At 36.2% G+C, this 23,231-nt stretch overlaps 2 protein-coding genes and 1 long non-coding RNA gene across 4 annotated transcripts; 2 read left to right on the top strand and 1 right to left on the bottom strand.

The window, feature by feature from the left end:
• The first annotated feature begins 249 nt into the window (after positions 1 to 249).
• On the top strand, positions 250 to 1,528 carry LOC104598131 (zinc-finger homeodomain protein 8-like). The gene has a single exon (XM_010260050.2). It carries the CDS (start codon positions 450 to 452, stop codon positions 1,338 to 1,340), a length of 891 nt encoding a protein of 296 aa, XP_010258352.1. The 5' UTR covers positions 250 to 449; the 3' UTR covers positions 1,341 to 1,528.
• A 10,900-nt stretch (positions 1,529 to 12,428) lies between these two features.
• LOC148792045 (uncharacterized) lies at positions 12,429 to 22,584 on the top strand. Of its 2 annotated transcripts, XR_016068619.1 has the most exons (4): positions 12,429 to 12,920; positions 13,084 to 13,177; positions 17,017 to 18,563; positions 18,893 to 22,584. It is a non-coding gene; the product is annotated as an uncharacterized LOC148792045 (long non-coding RNA). The 2 variants fall into 2 exon arrangements; XR_016068618.1 differs by having other exon boundaries at positions 12,469 to 12,920; positions 17,017 to 22,584.
• Positions 15,622 to 16,902, bottom strand: LOC104598132 (mini zinc finger protein 2). The gene has a single exon (XM_010260051.2). The coding sequence runs from the start codon at positions 16,099 to 16,101 to the stop codon at positions 15,808 to 15,810; it is 294 nt and encodes a 97-aa protein (XP_010258353.1). The 5' UTR covers positions 16,102 to 16,902; the 3' UTR covers positions 15,622 to 15,807.
• Positions 22,585 to 23,231: the final 647 nt, after the last annotated feature.

Below are 23,231 nucleotides of genomic sequence, written 5' to 3'. Positions count from 1 at the left end.
TAAATTGGGGACGGGGAATAAACGAACGAGTGAGTCAACCGAGTTGAAGCAATAAATATTTGACTAAGATATATTTATTACACCACATCTAACCCCAGCGGGTCATAAACGTAACCAAAGATTATAACCAGGGTTAAAAACGAGTGGTTAAGAAAGACACATGATGAACAGTTGTCTTTCTGTAGTCCCGTCATCCACAAAACCCCAGATTTTTATTATCACTCATAACTGATCATCATCGTCATCAACCCCTCCCCCCCCCCCCCCCCTCTCTCTCTCTCTCTCGCGCGCGCGGTCGCTCGCTGTTGCCCACCATCCTATCCCCCTCTCTCATCTGTTCTCCACCTTCCGACCGTTCCCATGGAAAAGGCCCTCCTTAATCCCACCAAAACACGGTTCCTGAAAGCGTCCTCTCCAGCTTAAGATTCCGACCCCTAAATGTTCCAACCATGGACTTGACCGCCACCGCAATAACCCCCAACAGTAGCCGGAGACCACAAGAAGCCGACGCCGATACACCATCTCCGACCCAACCCACCAAGCTCACCGACCACCACATTTCCAAGCCCTTATCCTTCGGCAACGGCGTACTCAAGCGGCACCACCAGAACCACACCCCATCCGCGGTCATTACTTACAAGGAATGTCTCAAAAACCATGCGGCAAGTTTAGGGGGCCATGCCGTGGACGGGTGCGGAGAGTTTATGCCCTCCCCCTCCGCTACGCCCACCGACCCAACTTCCCTAAAGTGCGCCGCGTGTGGATGCCATCGCAACTTCCACCGCCGTGAACCTGACGAGGGTGCCCATACGTTGGACTACCATCACCAGCACCAGCAGCACACTCCACACCAGCCAATTGTAGCTCGCTGTAGGAGCCCGAATTCAGCCTCCCCACCTCCTCTCTCATCTTCGTACTATCCATCTGCACCTCATATGTTGTTGGCACTGAGCACCGGCCTATCTGGAGCGCCGGAAAATCATGTGAACACAACTGCTGCAGCAACAACAGCGATTGTGACGCCAAACCCAAATGGGAGAAAGCGGTTTCGCACGAAATTTAGTCAGGAACAGAAGGAGAAGATGTATGCGTTCTCAGAGAGGCTCGGATGGAAGATGCAGAAGAGCGACGAAGAGGTGGTTGATGAGTTCTGCAATGAGATTGGGGTGGGGAAAGGTGTGTTGAAGGTTTGGATGCATAACAACAAGCATACTTTTGGAAAGAGAGATGCAAATGGCAATAGAAGTAGCGTTGACGCCAACGAGAACCACAGTCACAGTCACCACAATGATAATAGTGCTCATCATGTTGCCACTAATGGTTCTTCTTCTTCATCTTAATCTTTCTTCTTGACCTCTTCTTTTCCTTGTTGTTGTTCAGAAAATATTAGGAAGAGAGGGACTAGTGCCTTTTTTTTTCTTTTTCTTTCTTTCTATTTTTTCCTTTTTTAGATGATTAACAAACACTTTGTTCAGTTCCGGGAGAAGTTAAAAGAAGTAAAAAAAAAGCAATTTATTTGGGAATTCAATTTATTTTGGGTATGGGATTATCTCTCATTTTTCAGTTGGTTCTCCGTTCCGCTTCTCTTTTAGTTGTTCTGGATGTTAATTCGCGGTTCATGATTAATGGGTGTGGTAGGATTTGGACATTTCCCACTTTATATATGTGTTCCTCTCATTTCTCATTGTGGACAAAAGAATTTGGTGAAAAGCGTTTTAGGAGGATTTTGAACGAGGGGTTGGCATAGTTCAAATTAAGGAAACCACAGGAGTTATTAATGCAATTTTAAGTTTATAATAGTATGTGTTTCTCATATACTTTATTTGGAATGACCACAAATTAGTAATAAAAGTTTGGCATAAATATTCTGTATTGCATTTTAATATCTTGTTCTTAATTTATCTACATTAGTCGGTTGTTTGTATGTTTGAGTTATTTATTATTATCATTAATAATAGATTTGGCATAAAGATTTAATCTACTTGAGCTTGGCTCTTCTATCATTCCATTTATATTTAGTGGTATTTTGTTGCTCCTGTTTGGAAATTCTTTTTCAATTAATTTTTCTTTGTATTAAGTATTGTTTTTTTTTTTTAATCATTTGGAAGTGAACTATACACTGTAGTCTGTGAGTGCGTGCAGTGGCACCTCTCTATGATATCAAGTGGTTGAAGTTGGTTTCTTTCACTTTTCAATATTCTTTCCTTTCTTTTTGGTGATTCGGCAATGCACTTTCGTTGATCTTTGTCGGGATAAATGGTGTGTTTCGGTGGTGGTAGAGCAGGGTGAAGCCCTCCCTGAATCCCCTTCTATTAAAACTGATGATATGTGATGAATGGATGAGGTTGAGATTCTTTAGTGAATGGAGGAATCAGTTTGTTTTGTTGTGCTGCCTGCTATATTGGTTTTAGTCATCCCTTCCTTTTTAAGGGAAGCATGCAGACGAGGCTTTTATTTATATGATTAAAAGGTGGAGGGTCATGGACGATGGAAGGAACCAATCTCTCTCTCTCTCTCTCCACCTTTGCTTTTCTTGTTGGAGTTGAACCTCATTACTAATGTCTTGCTTTTCTTTCTTTCTTTCTTTTCTACCGGTGGATGTCGTCGTCGTCGTCATCGTCATCGTTGTAAGACTTAATCGGCCGTTAACGTGCGTTTTAGTTAAAACTTAACTTGCAGTATATTTTAGGCCTAAGGGAAAACTGAAAAGAGGCCCATGGCTGTTAGCCCATAATATTTATCTCGTAACTCGTTTTGTTAATTTAATTTAAGGTTTGTGGTGGTGTAGACTTGACTAGACACACGATTTGTTCTGCATTTCTTTACCGTACACATGGCCCCACTTGTATCAACGCGATCCCAACCTTACTTTTTTATTCTTTTTCTATTTGTTTATATTAGTTAAAAAAAAAAAAGAAACGACACATGGGATTCTCTTCTTCCTCTGGCCCTCTGGACTATGTATGATGGTCAATCACTCAGCTTGTGTTGTTGTCCGACTTCGTTTAGGTTGGATGGGTCTGGACCTGCTGGTCTGGGGCTACAGTTTGCTTCCCCCATTTTTTTTTTTTTTTTCTGTTGTGACTGGTCTATGTCCCAAACAGCCAAAGTTTTCTCAATAAGCACTGGTAGTTCAGATTTAAGAATGGACCCCATAACAGGCTATCTGTTTCCTAATGAATGGAAACACCCAGGGACCAGGGCCCACTGTAGTACAGTATATATCCGTCCAAGTCCAACCATTGAGAGTTGCTTCGATGCCATGCAATTTACAACACTGTAAAAGTCAAAAGTAGAAGTGAAGTCCCCGTTTGTTGGGTAAAAGTAAAAACGCTAGAAGCTGAGGAGGGAGGAAATTGAAACCTCTTTTAATTGGAGAGTAGCTACGGTATGGATAGAGGCATAGAGGAAGGTGTAGTCCCCATCCGCCCATCCCATCCCATGGGCTGCATCTGCAAACTGCAATGCATGTTTTGCACGTTCATTTAGCAAAGTGTAATGGACTCTCACAAGTCACAACTGAAACTGAAAGGATCCCTTCAGAGGGATTGCCCATGTCAACCACCCGCAATGTTGTCAAGGTGATCAGTCTTAGCTGTCCCATTTGCTGTGGACCTTTTCTTTGATGTTTAAATGCAACTCTTTCTTTTCCACACCTTAGGCTTAGAATATAATTGTGAAAGGACAAAACTTAAAGCTGAGCTTTTATGCACATCCAAAGGGTGATGGCTTTAAGGCTTTTGCTTGTGAGATGTTGCTACTATTTGGTCATTGCAAAATGTAGCAATCCATGATCCAATTTTGGTCCAGTTAGGAATTAAGATGTTGCTACTAGTATCAATTACTTACTCTGTGTAGGAGTTTATAATGCAACGTAGACATTTCCACAGTTACAGTATGGAAATTGCATGCATGCATGTGCACTTAGATATTTTGACAAACCTGTAAGATGTTACGTTGTTTCTCTTTCCCTTCTTTAATTGCTTTGGGTCCACTTCATATTCACAGGCGCAAATCAAGGACAGCCACACTTATTTACCTATCTTTTAGGTGATTTTTCATTAATTTCTTTTCTTTTTCTTTTTACAAATAGCATCTTTCATAATATCCGAATCATTGCAAATTCTATTTTGTTGGGATTAATTTGGTATTCTTTTCCTACATGTAGACTGAGTTATTAGGAGATTTTTTTTTCTTTTCTTAAAATATTGTATTATAATAATTGTCTGTTTTTTTTTTCATATTTCTATGAGCTTAAAAACAAAATTATACATAATAGTTGTAAATGATTTATTGTTTTGTCCTATTTCACAGTATTAGTTGCAAATGACTTATTATTTTGTCTTTTAATGGATAAAATACTCAAATAATAAAACTATTCAATCGTATAATAATTAACCCAACTTCAGCTTCAGCTACTAAGGATCTCGTAACTTCATTAAAAACAAAGAAGTCATTCACTTCAGCCGTTTCAGCCGTTTCAGCTGTTATGAATGGTATCTTTAAATGTGGAGTGCTAAAATAGGATATATAGATAACTGTTTGAAACCCCAAACTGACCTTGGCCTAGATGGTTCAAAATATGTAATGAGTTTTTGGGGTCTTGCCGTCAAATATTTAGACCGTTTGGTAATCAAGTATCTTAATACTTTACTTTGATCTATAATATTACTGTTAAATGAAAGATTTTGGGTGCAGAAAGACAATAAGTTTCTCTTGAAGCTTCTATATTGTTGGCCATTTTAGTCTTCTATCAGCTTTGTAGGACACAGCTCTCTCTGGCTTTCTGTTTCACTACCAAATAGAAAAAAAAAAAAAAACCAAATTTTAATCTTCCAAACTTTGAAAAGCACAAAAGACTTGCCAAACAACTCCCCAATTTTTTTACAAGTATCAACACCCCCAAAGTACAGGGTGGCAAGTCTGTGATTTACCCTAATCTTCTTTTCAGCATTATTCATATTGAAAAACTGAAAATCGTTCTGTTGTTCAGCTCACCTTAGTTATTTACGCGTACGGGTCGCATTCTATTCCGACTTTCTGAGATTTGGTTGTTGGCCAATATTTAATATATGGATCGTAATTAGAAGTGAATAACAAGCATGTTATGATTAAAACGGGATAAAAGTCACCTTTATTCCTTGTGAGTTGTGATGATGAGGTTGGACGTTTACTATTGCATCCTTATTACTTGTTCCAACTCCATTCTTCATCATTCAGTGTGTGGGTAGAGAAAGTGAGTAGAAGAAATCTAGGTTCTATAAGAAAGTTTCGCCTGATAGGAACCAATCTATAATAGTTGGTTGCCCCCCCCCCCCCCCCCCCCCCAAAAAAAATAATAATAATAAAATAAAAATTCATTGTCGCCTTGTTGGTTGGGCTTTAGTTTCATCATCATCTCCTTGGGCCTTATTACTTAATTGGCCTGTATACACCGAGGGAACGTATCATCAAATTCTTGCATTTTCTTTTGGGTATTACATACTACATATTACTTAATTGGCCTGTCGTTCCATGGGTTTGATCCTGTGCCTCTCGTTTGGAAGGTTACCAAGTGGCCATCTCAGCTACTAGACTATCAATAGCTTTTAGAGGTTGAGAACGATGTTTTTCACTATAGCGAAACATGTATACTGTGTGCTTGAAACAAACACACCCTAAAAGGAAAATTGAATGAAGATTCTATGGTACTGAAACACGTTTTGGGGATCAGGCCTATAAGGCTTTGTTTGGTTTGAAAGAAAAATAATAAGAAAAAGTAGGGTAAATAGGTTTTCCTACCTTTCTTTGAAACCAAACGCAACCTAAAGGTTGGGCTTGGGCCATGATGAATGGACCAAACCCTGAGAAATTGTGCATCCCTAACTTTACACAATTCATCAACCTTTCAGGTTGTGGTTCTCTTACTTCTCTAAAGCTCTGTGCAACGAAATTATACCATTTCCTCTTACTATTTTTAAAAGGAACTTAGTCCTAGTGCATTATCTCCATCGAATCGTTCAATATATATCAACTATAGTTATAGTTGAGAAAAAAAAAAGTCCATTCCTTGAGGCCATAAACGATCTTTATTACTTCAGTTTTATTAACATTTCCTAAATGAATGCGTTCATATGTTGAGATCATGTTCGAAAATCCAGTAGAAATTTAAAATAAAGATTAAACTAAAATATTTCGGTCGATTTGCTTCCAGATAACCCATAATGTCTAAATTGAACACCTATTTAACCTGACCATACGGCACCACCAGTTGACGCAATGGTTTAAGACCCCATTTGGTTCGTGGGAATAGGGGTCTGAAATTGGAATTGGAATTGGAATGGGCCATTTTGATTCTAACTGTTTGGTTGGGTGGAATAGGAATCACATTTCCATTCCTAGTCCTAGTGGAATGACCATTCCCTCCCCCTCCCTTAGGAATGAAATCTCATTTATGCTGATTCCAATTTCCATTCCTATTTCTATATGAACCAAACAAATTATAGAAATAGACCGTTTTAATTTTAATTCCGACAGCAAACCAAATGTCCCCTAAAAGATTTGAACAAGGGTGGAGCAAAAGAATACATTAACCTTGTCAGCCAGCCTGCTATTGCATGCGGGGTTATAACCGAGGGCTGTATGAAGAAGTAGAATGATGTAGAACAAGTAGCCTAAAGGTTTTTTAAGTCCCATGATCACCAAGAAGAGGAAAATTAAGGTCCAAATAGGCACTGGCGCTTCAAATGGCCACTTTTTTTTTTTTTTTTTATCTGGGCATCTTTTTCTGACATGTAAAATATCAAAATGGGCTTTATCTTATTTTGAGCCCAAGTTTATTTAGGAAGGTTTATTTCACACATCTCACTATGAAATTGGGGCCTGTCATGCATGAGATGTACAGTGTCAAATCACATTGGTAGGGTGTTATAACTTATTTTGTTGGCAGGTGATCCAGACTTACATCATAAAGGCCCAACAAAAATTGGACAATAATGGGCCTAGTTGAAGCACCCTGCTTATCACTTAAGGTGGTGTGGATGCACCATGATATATTATGTTCTAAAGCATGCAACACCTCAACCCATCATTCGCTTACATGTGGTGCGGCCGAAATACACTATATTGTGGATTGACCTATATCGCATGGCAAAATATTGTCTGCGGTTATTTCTCCTGGACAGGTCCACACTATCATGGACATTTATTTACAGATTGATCACATGCTTCGTACTACTCTCAAATAATGCGTTTTATCCTAAAACCATACAACATATTACCATTGCAACATTAGGGCTTGCCGCTAAAACTTGCCTCTGCTACCTCGATCTCACTCTAGGCCCTACTGCTACTCCGAATACCACCGCATCGCAAGACCGTCAGTTGTAATATGTTTTTCCACTATCATTTTTTTTTTTGTGTGTGTATAATATTTCCCTTTTACCTGTTTGGTTTCATTGGATGTTACAAGGCTTGCAGCTACTAATCCGTTGCTAAGTAGAAGTTCGATGTTGCTTGCCATTTACCCGCCATCGCCTGCTGCTGCAGCGACTGTTATCACCACCGGTAAGAGCTTATGCACATGCTACTGTAAAAGTTATCTGGATTTTCTGAGAAGCATCCCCATTTCTGTCTTCTCGTGGGTTAACCCCTGTTTTAACTTTGCTATTGTAAATGTCTTTTCCAATATTCATTCCAAACATGTTATATTCGTTGTACCTAAGGATGAACATGTCATTGTGATAATAGAAATTAAAATGGATAACATTTTGAAGTTGGGTTGTTTTAGATTGATTTTCAAGTGTTCTAAGCTAAGCAAACTCCAATGCAACAGATAAAGGAAATAGATTGTTAACATAGGGTACCTTACTTCATGGATAATTCTATATCATGTACCTCATTCAAAATTTTGCTTATCATCATTTATAAACTTATTGGCAGAGCTAGAATGATATCTTGTGCAAAAATGACTGGAAATGGTGTATGACCTCCATCCATTTTCTGCTTGATGGTTCTTTTTCTCCATGAAGGAAGACAGACCTTGTGATGCCATTTCACTTTGTTAAAACAACACAATACCACTCGCCTGAACAATTTTAAAAGTATACACCCATGAGTTCCTCTTCACCATTAGAAGTTCTCTTGAAACACAAGCCTTGAGAAGTTCTTTCTCCTAATTCCATATTTGGAACTTGATAGAGCTATACATCTTAGGGGGTGTTCTTTTCTTGGATTTTGAGAGGGGGGAAGTTGGTCATTGGGATTTTGATTCCCATTGATCAAAAACCCCATGTTCTTTTTTCAGCCTTATGTGGGGACCAGGAAAAGTTTATTTTCTTGGGTACCACTTACACAGGAAAGTGATACCCATATCCTATATGGGTAAATAACTTTTCCACATAAGGGGAAATTTTCAACATTTGAACGAGACAAAAATGCCCATTTTAATAATGAATTTCTATGGCTAAAATGGTCATTGCCTTATTTAACTGGAAAATAAAAAAACATGGGTAAATATTTCGTAGAAAAATCTTACCCAAATAATTACATTTACCTAGATAAATAACTTACCAAAAAGTGAACAGAGCCTTAATGATACTTGAGTCGGCAAGACACACAACATTAGGCTAGTTGAAGACCAATATTAGAATACCAAAATTCCAAACCACATGAAAACTTCATCATTCACATATACAAAGGTTTCCCCCATTTCCTAAATAAGAAATGAAAACCTAAGCATTGTCGTCCACATGCATTCAGATCTGTTAAATACGTATGGATGGAGCAAATTGTATTCCATAATTTCATCTTGTGTTTACTTCATTCTTTTTTGTTATCAAGTATTCGAGAGTTTAATTTTGTCACATATCCATCCATATGTAAATCATCAAACTGTAAAGACTTCTACATATTAACTTTTTTGTTATCAAGTGAATGATTACATAAATATTTATACAAAAATATATGTATTATATATGCATATAATACGTTCAAAAATATATTCATATAATATATAGTACACTTACCTAATGTAATCACATATTCTTTTTTTGTTTTTGTTCGCATGATAACCTATTGGAGATTCTCGTCATTCATAGGGACAATTTGATCTGGTGTGGGCTTTTAATTTATTCATGTGTATTTGAATGCGTTTCACTCAACCTACTAAGATCATACAAAAATACATGGCCACCCAAGCAGATACAATGCAAGAGGAAATAATAAACGAATGTGCAACATGGTGTGAGGCTGAGGAAAGGACATTCATAGAGTTGATGGTTGAACAAGTAAAAGCACACAATAGACCAACATCAACTTTTAATACAGAAGGTTGAAAAAATATATTGGAGAAATTCAACGAGAGGCACCACAAGTCATATAGTTGGGGATCAGTTTAAGAATAAATTTCATCATCTGAATAAAAGGTTTAATGATTATCAGAAGATTTGCAACCACACAGGGGTTACCATAGATCCAATCACAAAGAAACCAAGCAATAGTGTGTATGAGACTACCTTATTTCAGTAAGACTCTTATGAATATATATTTATAGATTTTAAATCATTAGGATGCTAATACCAAATATATTTCACGCAAAAGTATAAGTGTGCTAAACAGGTAAGGAAAAGGGTTGCCAATACTATAGGAATTATATATCATCTATTCTGGGACTAGTGCAACTGGTTGCATCTCTATGGGTAATGTGGAGACCCCTTCAAATGAAGATAATGATCAAGTCCCATTGACACAATATTCTATTGGTAATAATTCCCCCAATGACATATAGACTCCTTATGCCTCTACTCTATACACCACAAGACTTGACACTAACATAGAGATTTAGCCACCTACAAACAGGATAACAATATGGAGTTCCCTATCATCGTTTCTTAAGAAAGGGGAGAGGGCTAAGACAAGGAGGTGGTTTTATGCATGCAATGGAGATATGGTCTGAGATGTCTAAACATAAGATGGACATGGTCAAGTTTTAGATGGAGAGGCAGATTAGAAAGGATAAAGAAATGGAAGAATGAAGTAAGGAGAACCCATTGTTTGAATGTATGCATAACCTATTTTGCATTACTCTCTTGTTATATTTTGCTTTACTGTTTGTATTATTATTATTATTTTTAACGTAGTTGTAATTTAATCTCTTCAACTCTTCAACTCCTAAATGTGCTTCGAACTATGTGCTTAATATGTTAAACTATTAAATTTTAGAGAAATTTTCTTAAAGTACCCCCCTATGGTAATTGACTAACTCTACCCTTACTATTTACATATGTCTTAAAGTACCCTTAAGTTTTCTAACAGTTGTCTAAAACTTAACTTTCCATCACACTTCGTTCACATGTGACATCATGTGACTGATATATTTTTTAAAATTCCTAAAATGCCCTTTTCCCTAAAACTCTAGAAAAATTCTACCTTTGGTTTATGGCCAAAAATTCTACCTTTTCCCTAAAATGCCCTTTGGTTTCTACCTTTTCCCTAGAGCAGAAAGTCAAAACTTGATAAAGAATTGACTGGTTTTAGGTCAATCGGGGATCAATGCTTCTCTCCTTGAATTCGAGTTATCTCTGGTTGTGGGAAAATCAATGATAATGTACTCAACAGGGAACGGAAAGAACACGCGATGGTTTCCAAGAGGAGTAACTCGATGGTGATAGGGGATTAGGAGGTGGAAATGAGGATGATGACGATGATGATGAATTGGCTAGGGAAGTTTCGCTCTTTGTCACCTCGAGAGGTGATACGCTATTTACACAATCAGGGGCACCGATTTCGATTAGGATCAAGTAAGCTTTATGTAGTCGGTTAGATTTCTTTTGGTCTTTGGTTTTGATATATGATTGTAGTTCTAATGAATCCTTGAATGGAGATCGTGGTGATTTCTATAATATTTGTTACTAATGCATTCGTTCCCTCTGTCTCTACTACTATACTTGATTCTCTACTTTGCATTTGTTGATTCTATGGTTTTATTAAGAACAAATAGATTCTCTCATTCTTCTTCTTTGGGTCATCACTTCAAATGAATAAATGAATAATTGATTTATGGGAGATTGAATAAAATATTGCCTTGCACTGAGCACCCCTAATTGATCGGTTGATCGGTTCAGTTAACCTCATTTTCTAATTCTATTTTCTTGTTTTAGTTCGGTTTTTTATGGACACCCCTAATTGACAGTGGAGGAGTACTTGGGGCAAAAAGCGATGAACATGGTGCCGTGTGAGAACGGGTTATATTTTAAAAATTTGAGAAATAATGGAGGGTAAATTTGACTTTTTAATTTTTTTTCATCAATATTTAACGACAATGACAATTGTTAGAAAACTTACTTACAATATGTAAACAGTAAGGATGGAGTTAGTCAACTTCCTAAACCATAGGGGTACTTTAAGAAAATTTCCCCTAAATTTTATTTATGGTAAGACTGTGAACTTGGGTGAAATCATGATTCTATTTTTATTTTTTTGAATTGCATATACCATGCTAAATGATCTTGCGCGAAAAAAATTATGAACATTTAAATGAAATAATAATAATTATTTTTAATTATTATTTATTATCATTATTAGTATTATTTTAATTAATTATTAATATCTTTTGCAATTTACTAATATTTTTTCATTATGTATATTACTAAGAAATAAATAATTGTTTTTAATGATTAACAACATAGATCATCTCAAATGTTATAAGTGAGATGCATGAATAGCATATGTATGCATGACCACCATATTTTAAAAAGGGAATTCATCCTTCCACAATTAAGGGCGATACTATTTTAGGGCGGAAAGCGAGTGGCGCTTAGGCGGAAAGGTTAGGTAGGGTAAGGGTGGGCCCCGTAGGAAGGGTTACTGGCTACGTAACCGGCGGACTCTGGCGCCCTTTTTCACACTTGACAGCGAGATAAAGATTACTGGAAATAGGAACGAAGACAAGTTCTGTTCAACAATGGTAGTAGTAGATAATGAGAAATTGGGTTGGTTGAATGATCTCATCAAAAGTTTTAAAGCAGTTGCTCTGCATTAGACAAGGATCCAGAAAGCCCCAATACACCCATGAGAATGAGAATATGAGAGATAGGCCTTGCCCAAATTCATTTAACATTGATCGATAGCATAGCAGAGATATATGCCTAGCCTAGCTACTAGGCTACTAGCTAGCCTTAGCCTAAATAAGAAAGAAAAAAACATTTTGTGGCCCATAAGCCATACTCTAACCATCCCCCATAATTTTCGGACCAAGCAATGTGTTAGGTCCTGCGCACGTTGAGATTTTGGATACTAGCTAGTGGGTTGTGGCTCCTGTTAATCGATGTTAGGTCGTCCCTTTTTTCTTGGGCCACTAGTTTCATAACTAAGTCCAATCTCAATCTGTGTGATGCATCCAAGTCAATATTTATGCACGGTAGTAGTATTTGGTATTTGGTATTTGGTATTTGATATTTGATATTTGGAGAGTCAATATCTCCATTTCCATCTCCCATCATTTGATGGCTCTACCTCTACTTGTGCATTGTTGGTTAAGTGAATTGGATCCGTATGTTGTGTTGTATATGGTCGTGATTCATTGAGCACATGTCTCTCAATATTGCTTGTGAATTGTGATGTTACATTTGGAATAGACAAAGCAGCTTCTTTCAGACCACTCATATCACAGGATGTGTTGATCATATATATATATATATATATATATATATTACACCCATCCTCATCGGGCTGATCAGGCTGATGGGCTGGAGCTCCTATTATTATTTGTTAGGGCTCCCATGCGTATAAGCCATTTACACAGCATTTGGCATTCCTTATCTCGTTTTCTTAGTTAAAAGTTTAGTGTTGATAGTGTTATTTTTAATTGCAAAAAGGAGTTAAATAAGGAATGTCTAATGCAGCCTTAGAATGCAAATGGACACAACTTCTTCTTTGGCTCGGTAAGGTTTATACTATTTTTTACTTTGCAACATTACCGTTACTTTCCATGATTTCGTTTGCTTTTTCTGTTATATATATATATATATATATTTCAACCAAAATCTCCACCTTACTCTACTACTTTTCCAAGAAACCTGATGTTGCTGTAAACGGAATTTCCAGAAGACGGCCGGCATTTAAAATAATCTCCATGGCTGATTTGTGGATTAATAAAGCACCCACGAAGACGCCATGTGCCACGGTATATAGCAGCCAGGTCAGGTTAAGCCTTAAGCATGTCATATTGTCATGCATGTCCTACAGAGGTTATATGCATGTATCGTCCTGGATATAAAGTGTTAAGGCCACACGTCTGATCACAACACATGCATTATTGCAGCTGGCCACTTTCATCCCATCCCACCACACATCTGGAATATTATTGGTTGTATTTTACATCACCGATATTCTCAAAGTGGGGCTGGATGAATGTGGCCGATAGATCCAGACTCGTCACACAATAATAATATTTCATCATTTTTTCACGTAAACAACTGTTCAACAACTTAAAAGGTTCAAGTTATTAGGTGATAGTGTGATACCGTGATAGGTGAGGTTCCTTAATAGATGTTTACTACTTATCACTCCTTCACACAAATGTCTATTGGACTTGAAACGTTGATAAATACAAGCCCATCCATACCTTACCTACCTTACGCTGAAATTTAATTACTTATCCACTTAGTCAAATAATATAGGATTATTGCTAAGGTACTTGAATAGGTTTTTATTTTCTATACCTCATATACGCAAGTTTCAACCGTACCTATAACAAGGTTGGGAATTCCCTACTAATGAACCACATAGATCATGGTTGACGTATGCTAGATTATGTGTCGAATAGGAAGAAAGAAAGACATAAGTATTATGTATACTTTTACCAAAAAGAAAGTATTATTTATACAAATGCAGCATTAAGAACCCCAGAGCATGATAGAACCCATTCCATATGTCATTGCATGAATGTATGCATCCTAGAGTTGAGGCCACTGATCCAACATAATGAGAACTATATATGTTCCATGGATTTTGAATGCACCAAATTTTTTAAGGGTTTTCATTTTTATCTTCAGATGCTTATAACCTTTCATTCAATTAATTACTTGGGTTATCGATCATCGGTTCATTGTCCTATCTAGGCTTAACATTGTCCTTTATGGTGAAATACAAATTTGTCATGCATTTTGTTTTACTACTTGACAATATCGCACAAGTTTAATTTGGTGAATATTCATAGCTGCTCCAGGAATCATAGTTGCCAGAAGTAACATGTTCTAAAGCATCTTTTACCATTTTATCATTTGATAAGGTTTCTATGTTGCCTCATGCAGTATTCCCTTTTCTGGACACCCCGCCCCCCCAAAAAAAAAAAAATGATGAATCTTCCCTATTTAAAAGCATTCATTCATGCATATTGTAATAAGTTTGTAACATCACTGACATTTATACCTAACTGATCTTGCCCATTCTTGTATACCTCAGTTGGCAAATGATGTACCTTTTGATAACTAAAATGTAGCTTTTCTTTACAACTTTTTAGTTGCTATATATGAACAAAAAACAAGTATGATGAATAACAAGAAAGAATAGGGGGAGAAGCAAATTCCTAGCAGACTTGAGATAGCCAGGGAGACCCGAAAGGCATAAAATCATAAACAAATTCCTGCACCTGATCGAAGAAACGGTACTACTTGAAAAAAGTTTTGTGCTACTATAAACTAGCACACTTGAATCGTGCGTCATAGCTAGGGTATGTAGGAGAAGCAAAGACAAAAGACAAAATAGTATATATAGATGAACCAGGTATAGCATAAGGCTATTGTGGGGGAGAAATAATGTTCTGATTTTTGCCAAGCGCAGCCACTAAATACTTTCTTCACTATCTACAGTTATTATACTATTAGATCTTATACTGATTTCACTTAACATATATCGATATTTTACTGAAATTTTAATATTTCTACCTACATTCTCTCGTCCTCTTGATAATATCGGATCCCAATTAAGAATGCAATCAACCATTTCAATGCCACATATATATTATTATACTACTTGATAATTAGAAGGAGAGAAATTAATTAAGGATTCATGTACACAAAATGGACACTTACTTGTTGAGAAGATGCGAGGGAAGAATATTTTGAGGATATATATATATATATATATATATATATCTGGTCTTCCAAGTATTATGAAAAATATAAGGGAAAAGAAAAAAAAAAAAAAAGGGAATTTCCAGTTATCCATGAAAAGTGCTAATTACTTTAATCCTTATATTTATTCCGTGTAGTCATCATAATTTGCAATGAATTAATATAATCCTTTTAGGTCTCCCCTTCCTATATATAGATCTCTTATTGTTTACAATAATTTGGTCCATATATATATATATATATAAAATGATATTTCCTCACTTTTATTCCTCCCAAAACACATAATCTACTTACTTATACAGTTGATTATCTAGCTAAGATGATGAGATCTTTTCTTCAACCCATACCATATACCTACAGCTGCAGGCATGTTATTTTGTAGGTTACATTAATGGTAAATTACTAGCTAGCTAGTAGATCCACTTGTTAATTTCCAAATAGATATCTCAAGTTCTTAGGAAAGTACGTATAAGAGAAAAAAGGGGGAAAGAAAAAGAAACAAAGGAACTTTCATCAGTTTCTTCTCTTGCAATCTCATTGCAACATTAATCTGATGATACATATATGAGGTAGACAACAAAAACAAGAAATACAGGCAAATTTCATCACTAGATCAGAACTCTTTTTTTTTTTTTTTTTTAATTTCATCGATCACTAGCAGAACAAACTTCAACATGCATGGTTTTCTCTTACTTCAACTTCCATTGGAAAGAGGTGAAGAACACTCACACACTACCTCAGTCTCTACTTCCCTTCTGTGAAAATTTCTGTGGCAGCCGCAGGCAGCACATCTAAGCGCAGCAATGGTTCCTTCCTCTCCACCAGCCATGAACTCTCTGCACCCATCCACTGCATATCCTCCTATATTAGCAGCGTGATTTTTTTGGCACTCCCCGTATCTGACACTCCTCCTCATCATGCAAGATGATGTAGTAGAGCTACTGCAAGTTTGTTCCCCTCTTTTTATACTCATTTTTTGCTTCTTCATCCTATCCTATGAAACCCTAATTCTTCCTAAAGATGGAGGTCACTGAGCCCAACCAGAAGGATGGCATATGGAGAAGAGAAAGATAGCTTTGAGCTTGGCTCATGCCTAGCCATAACCCAAACCTGTATATTTATAGCGTGTAATTATCCATATTTTTTGTCTTTTTTTTTTTCTTTTTTATTTGAAAGCAAAAAGAGATCGTACTAGTACTTTTACTATTAGTTTCATTATGAAACAAAATATACTTAAAGTTGGAGAGGAAAATTGGGATCAATAGTAGTTTTAATAAAATCATAAACCCCTGGAATGGTGGTTGGAAATAATAGATAGTAGTTGGCCAACTTCTCTCTATATATATGGGTTCAACTATGATTATAGAAAAGATATATAAAACTCATCAGCAGGGCCAGAACAAAACGATAACCACAATTAATTAGGGCAGCTGGGTACCCGATGCTCTTGTTTTGTTCTGAGACATTTTGATGGGATTGGTTGGTTATAGTGTTATATAGAAAGACCAGCTAAGCGCGCTTTGAAGCTAAACGTAAGTGGGGCTCAAACTAATGGTGCTAGAAAAGGGCAGGATGGGGCCCTTGAAACGATGCCAAACTGTCCGGTCGGACCAAGCTCCTCCTCTTGATGCTTACGCCACCTAATAAATCCCAATAAAACGTGATAAAAACCAATGGGATGGCCTTGTTTTATGCAAAATAAACAAATTATATAATAAATTAAATCCTCCATCACCAACTTGGAATATTGCATGATACGATATGATATTTTCTTTCTTTTTTTTTTTTTTTAAGTAATGGTCGTGGAAGGTTTATGATGTTAGTGTTATCATGGATGATTAATTTAACTTTAACTTTTGTGGAAGTCTGTGTGTAATATATACATTGGCTGTGTATAACGCAGGAGCAAGAAAATTAATGGTAGCTAACCAAGTACCTGTATAATTACTTCGTCAACTTAGGAGAACAAATACTCAATTTTCACACCTGCTCTTCTTAATTGCTCTCTCGATTAAATTGTACTTTATGTTATATTCTTCTAGTTGTAATGTTTGGTACAAACTTAATAGCATTTATAATTATATACGAATTGATGTAGTACTATATTCTAATAATCTAAAGCTAAAATATATCCCATCACAATTATAACGGCCAGATTTTAATTAATTTTAGATTTCTATATTTATGGGTAAGGATGGATTTCAATCATGTTTTATTCGTTCAAGAGATTGATACAAAGAGATGTCAACAAGGCCAAGAAATATCAGAGATACATTTTCAAGAAGAATAAAACAAAGAAATGGATTTAAGAGAATCAAAAGAATTTTTGCAGCTAAAGTAATGTGACTTAACATCACCAATAGAAGTGGATAAGTACATCTCAGAACCACCATAACTAGTGAGCAAACTGACAAGAGGAGTTACCAACTAAAATGAAAACTGACATAGGATGTTATATAGCTACAAGCCATAAACTATAACTTCCAACCACTCCAAAACAAAACCACAAAAGACAGTATCATCTATAAATTCCATCCAGTACACCGAAGAACTACCAACTGCGAGCTCCCATCCAAAGAACGTTGGAGAATTGTAACATCCATCCACAACGCCGGAGAATTATAATGTCCATTCACAATGCCGGAAAACTGTAACTATCATCCAAAAAGCCGGAGAATTGAAACTTCCATCCAGGATGCCGGAGAATTGAAACTACTTTCCAAAACGCTGGAGATGACAAAATATGGGGAAAATCTACCGGTGTTTTTTGTAGAAAGAAGACTATAGCAAGAACTTCTTATCAAAAAGCCATAGAAAGAAAGCAACCAAAGAAAAACAAAGAAGAGGGGAGTGACTCGAGAGAGATCTTGAGCAGGGGTGGAGACAGGGGGGACCCAGGGGAGTCATGGCCCTCCTATGGTTCAGAGAATCCCCACTAAAAAACAGCTTTTCATGTAAATTTTCTCCTCTCCCCACTCTCAATCTCAATGGTTGCCCCCCCCCCCCCCCCCCCCCCCTCCTCCTCCTATGGGCCCATCCATACTTGATTTATATTTTGCGTCCCCCCCGTTATAACAATTTCTTGGCTCCGCCTTGATCTCGAGGGGAAAGATAGAGAGATCTCGAGAAAAACAGAGATCGAGAGATTGAGAGGGGGGGGGGGGGAACACAAAAGATGGGAGAAATAGAGAGAGGGGAAAAACACAGAAAATGAGAAAAACACAGAAGAAGGGAGAAACTGAGAGAGGGAAAAAACACAATAGGGGAGAAAACAAACAAAGAACTGAAAGAAAAAGAAAACCTCGAGAGATCTCAAGAGTAAAACCTCTCTAAAAACAGAGAGAGGTAACCCCCTAGCAAACTTCTCTACGGCAAAAGACGAACAGAAGAGAGACGGGGAAGAAGGACGGTGGTTATCCTGTTTTTCTTTCCTCTTCCGTTGATAATTAGGTAAGGATGGATTAAAAGCTATAGATTGTAACTTGTTTAATAATGCTTATCATGGTTGTAGTAGTCAGTAGTCAGGATTAATTAATGTATAGGTACAGTGAAAATTAATTAAACCTGAAAAATATTACATTAACCCTAAGTATTGTAACAGCATATATATAGTGTTATTTCAACATTTATTCAAATACAAATAAAAATCATTAATAGAATGTTCTACGACCATTTCAATTCAGAACCACTGGTTAATTAAAGTTATGTTTGGGATTCCTGAAACTTAATTTTGATGGGCCAAATCAAATTCCAAGTCTGGCATTGGTCTGATTGTTTAGGAAAGGAGTAGTGGTGGCTCGAGCTATTCTTATTGTGGTCAATTTGGCGTCTACCACTGAAGCCTTAGCGCTCTGTGAAGGCATCAAACTAGCCTTGCAACTGGATCTTCATTCTATTGTTTTGAAGATGATGCAAAAATTCTAATTGCATAATTCTTTGTTGGAGGTCAACCCAAATCCTCCTTGAAGTCTTCTCGTGCTCGTCTCTTCCTGCAAGAATCTACTTAACCACCTTCCTAACCGTTCAGATACATTCACTCCCAGATTAGATAACAAGGCAGCCCACAAACTGGCACAGTTTGCACTGTCTTGCTCCTCACTCAAAACTTGGACTTCTGTTCCAGAATTTTTGAAAGATATTTGCAATTCAGATGTAACTGATAATTTTCATTGAATGAATTGGCCCTCGGGTTTTATAAAAAAAACGTGCAGCTGCGTCAACAGTAGGTCTCTAATTTAACTTGCTTGGTCGTAACAATTTACGTCCCTATAGCAATAACGAGCATTGCAATAAGTTGCATGCAGGTGTTACTACTATGCCAATCTCATGCAGCACAGAATTAATTGAATATAAATGCTATGCGAATCTTTTAAGATGATATAATTCATGACGGAATAAAGTGTATTGTGCTCGTGTGTTTTTGTTTGTTTACGTTCCAAAAGTGATTTTCCTCATTTTTTTTTACAGCATAAAATAATCAAAGCAGTTCATCCTAAATTTTCCACCAAGGTTCTCTTGTTTTGGTAAAAAATCTGAATTGGACACAAATTTGCACCTGTTTCAGTTCTTGATCCATTAGTTTCTTATCATGATTTGTTCACTTACTTGATGCAAAATTTGTACTTTTTGTTTTATTTATGCTAATTGGCAGTGCAAATTTGGCATCTTGAAAGACAATGTGAAGCTCTCCCCACCACCTTCTTACTAGTTACTACATGAATTCTCTCTCATATAAAAGCATGCAATACATCATTTTGCTTCGTATTTTACTTCTCAAAGCAAACAATACAAAATCAAATCTGAAACAAAAAGTATATCAAAATTTGCACTGACATGCATTTACAGCAGTACAAATGAAATGCAAACTTCAAATAAGTAGAGCTGAAGTGAAATTTCAATTTATCCGTCCCTTATTAATTGGCATTTGCATCTTTTATTCAAATAGGGGAAAAAGGCATTCATGCATTCATGCATTTGCATCTTCATATATGAAGTGTAAAAGATCAAAATAAGAGCATCATTATTGGGAGAGAAGAGAAAGAGAGGTGACAAAATTTTATCGGTATACTCAACACAGTAAGGTTCAAAATTAATTTAATCTGATGACTACAGTTGATAAACCTGTATTTGGTTACGTTGCACATAAAAACAAAAGGATCATCAGGTTCCGTAGAAAATCATTCTACCAAAAAATTCCATAGAAAATTTAAAAGATGTTCAATAGGAAAAGGAATAATTTTTTTAATTGTTCTTAGTATTTGGCCTAACTTGGAAAACAGATTAGAAATATGTGGATGTCATGAGATTCGAATTGAAAGGATCAAGTACCCTTTGATTGGAAAATTATATAGAATGTCTTCCCACAATTACTATAAGAATGGCAGGTCATTTTATTTACAACCAAATTTTTAGAATTATTTTTCTTCATTTTACATGCAGACAAGTTGGAGATTCATAATCGTTTTGGAATTGCAGAGTAGTAATATCCATGGTTTTGAAAATTGGATCGGACCAGGTGGTCAGACCATTTGACCCAGGTACCAGTCAGGCTTCAGGTCTGGTTTTGGATCCAAAAACCATTTCACCAACGTTTAGGTTGGATGGTTGGACTGTTTGACCCAAGAACACCGGTGGTTATAAGTGGTTTCATTGCCGGGTCGGTTTATAAAATACATGTTTATATCTTTTAGCTCGATTCACATAGTTGAGTTGAATCGAGTATTTGGTTTGGATAGTGGAAAAATAAAGGGAAATTGTCTAAAAGTCAATATAACTTTTTAGCAATTTTCTTAAATTCACCATAATTTTTCAAAATGTTAGTCTACTTAACTTGGCATTAAGTAGACTAACAGGTGTTAGTAGGTTACTATTTTTCCCTTTGTTATATTTAATCCATTTTTCAATATTTCAGAAATACTCTTGTTATTATTCAACCCCATACCCATTTTTCAGCTTCCTTGGAATACTTTCAAACAGCATAATAAGAGCAAAACATCTCTCAACAAGTAGAAATCTTATATATAAAGCAGTTGGGCACTTAAGGGCATTTTAGTCATAAAAGTATGTTAAATAAGGCTGACTCGACATTTTGGAGAAGTTTGATCATAAAAATTGCATTTATACTGATACAGACAACTTTTGTCAATGTACACTGACATAGGATTCCCTATATGTTTTCAAAAAATTTTGATGAATTTAAGAAAAATGCTGAAATTCATTATGAGTTTTAGACAATTTCCAAAAAAAGAAAAAAACAAAAAAACCACTAGTACTAATTCGTTACATAGTAGGTGGCCAAAGTACTTTGAACCATATTGATTATCGTTGTATTGAATGTCCTCCATTAGCATGAATTGGTAGCATTTTTTAACCCATGTGAAGTGTCTGAACCCCATCTGAGCAGGTAGATTATCTACTCCCACTACTTTTTGCGTAGAGATGTGAACTACAGGTTGGGCTTGTATAAAATTCACTGCATTTCTTTTAAATTTATTATAATTTTTTAAAACGTCCAAAAAATCCCATGTCAACTAATGGAAGTTAGTGGATTACTATTTTATCTTTTGTTCCATTATAAATGGAAAATAGAACAAAGAAGTGACTTAATTTCCAATGCAACAAGAATCGAAATCAAGAAAATATCTATGACAAAGAAGTGGATATGTGGCTCTGTAAGGCCCAGTAGAACAAAGGTGTATTAAATAAAAATTAGGTTGACATAAAAATATGTTTAATAATGTTAATATGCCAATCAAGAGCAGTTTAGTCCTAAAATTTGCATTTATGATGACATTATCAACTTCTGTCAATGAACATTAAGGATGGATTAATGGACAGTGAATTTTGAAAAACAAAAGAAGTCCCTGAAAAGTCATGATGATGAATTTTAGACAATTTTCGAAATTACTATTTTTGTTTTAATTAGGAATTTGATTAACAAAAGTGCCACATGTATAGTGGTGAACGTCGACAATGGATATCGGAATAATACTCCCGAAAACCGATCAGTTGCCCATTTTGCACTAACATGAGTTCCTGCATAGACCAATTTGATGGCTAAGAAAAAAGCAAACACTGTTCTTTTGGCGAGATCAAGATGGGATCATCTGTCTTCCCATCCAGTCCTGTCCACCTGCCCTTAAACACGAGCCGTCTCTCTCTCTCTCTCCGTAGTTGTTTCTTATCATACAAAATTATTCTGAGCAACAAAGATGTAGCTGCAGTCATCAGTGATCAGTCATTGAACTGCAATTCCTGGTTCTTCCCAGCATATCCGACTCTGAGACGTCTAAGTGGGAGCGAAAATGTCTCTCCACCACTGGTTTCGGCATTTCCCTGATACCCCACCTGGCCCTCTTTCGAGTTTCTTTGAGGGTGTTTGGTGGTCCATCACAGAACTAATGACGAGGACTCTGATTTTCACTCCAGCCGGAACATCTCCATTCTCCACAAACATCTGCCAGAGTTCTTTTACGCTGTACTTTTTATATTTTATGTACTTTATATTTGAAAATACTTTTTTGAATTTTTTTCTTTTTTTTTCATGTCTAAATATTAAAATAGTAATATATTAACATACATTCAATTTATTTTGTATATATTTTAGATTTTTTTATAAAAGTTAAAATGATAATATATTAACACTCGTTAATCTTTTTAACCGTTAAATTAGTGATATAATAAATTTTAGATATTTTGAAAAGTTGTGATGAGTTTAAGAAAAATATTAAAAACTCGTGGTGAGTGGTGAATTTTAGACAATTTCCTTAAACAAAATTGGCTAAAATGAAGTATTCAAATTCCATGTACCTGGTCGATCAGGCCGATATTTATAGAAGTTAACATCCAGCGTGTTTCATGGCATTGATTGATGATGCTAAACCATGGATTGAAAATGGTATGTCAAGTTTGGCAGTGGAATCGGCCACTCCATCATCTGTTTTTAACAACCATACGACAAAAACACTCTGTAACTATCAAACACCTAACAACTTGCTTCCAAAAATCCAACCCTTTCTTAACTATAAAATCTAAAATCTATATTTGATTAGGATGATTAAAAAATCGAAATCCCACAGAATTTAAAGCAATATTATGGACTCTGTCAGATGTTTAATG

This window comes from Nelumbo nucifera, chromosome 4 (genome assembly GCF_055504915.1).
Source record: "Nelumbo nucifera cultivar China Antique chromosome 4, China Antique-T2T, whole genome shotgun sequence".
NCBI classification, from domain to species: domain Eukaryota; kingdom Viridiplantae; phylum Streptophyta; class Magnoliopsida; order Proteales; family Nelumbonaceae; genus Nelumbo; species Nelumbo nucifera.
The sequence above is the reverse complement of the archived record's forward strand: the minus strand, read 5'-3'. Positions and strand labels throughout refer to the sequence as shown.

What these genes read in the sequence shown, in the direction of transcription:
- LOC104598132 (XM_010260051.2), bottom strand. Translation starts at nt 16,101, where the DNA reads ATGAAGAAGCAAAAAATGAGTATAAAAAGAGGGGAACAAACTTGCAGT.
- LOC104598131 (XM_010260050.2), top strand. Translation starts at nt 450, where the DNA reads ATGGACTTGACCGCCACCGCAATAACCCCCAACAGTAGCCGGAGACCA.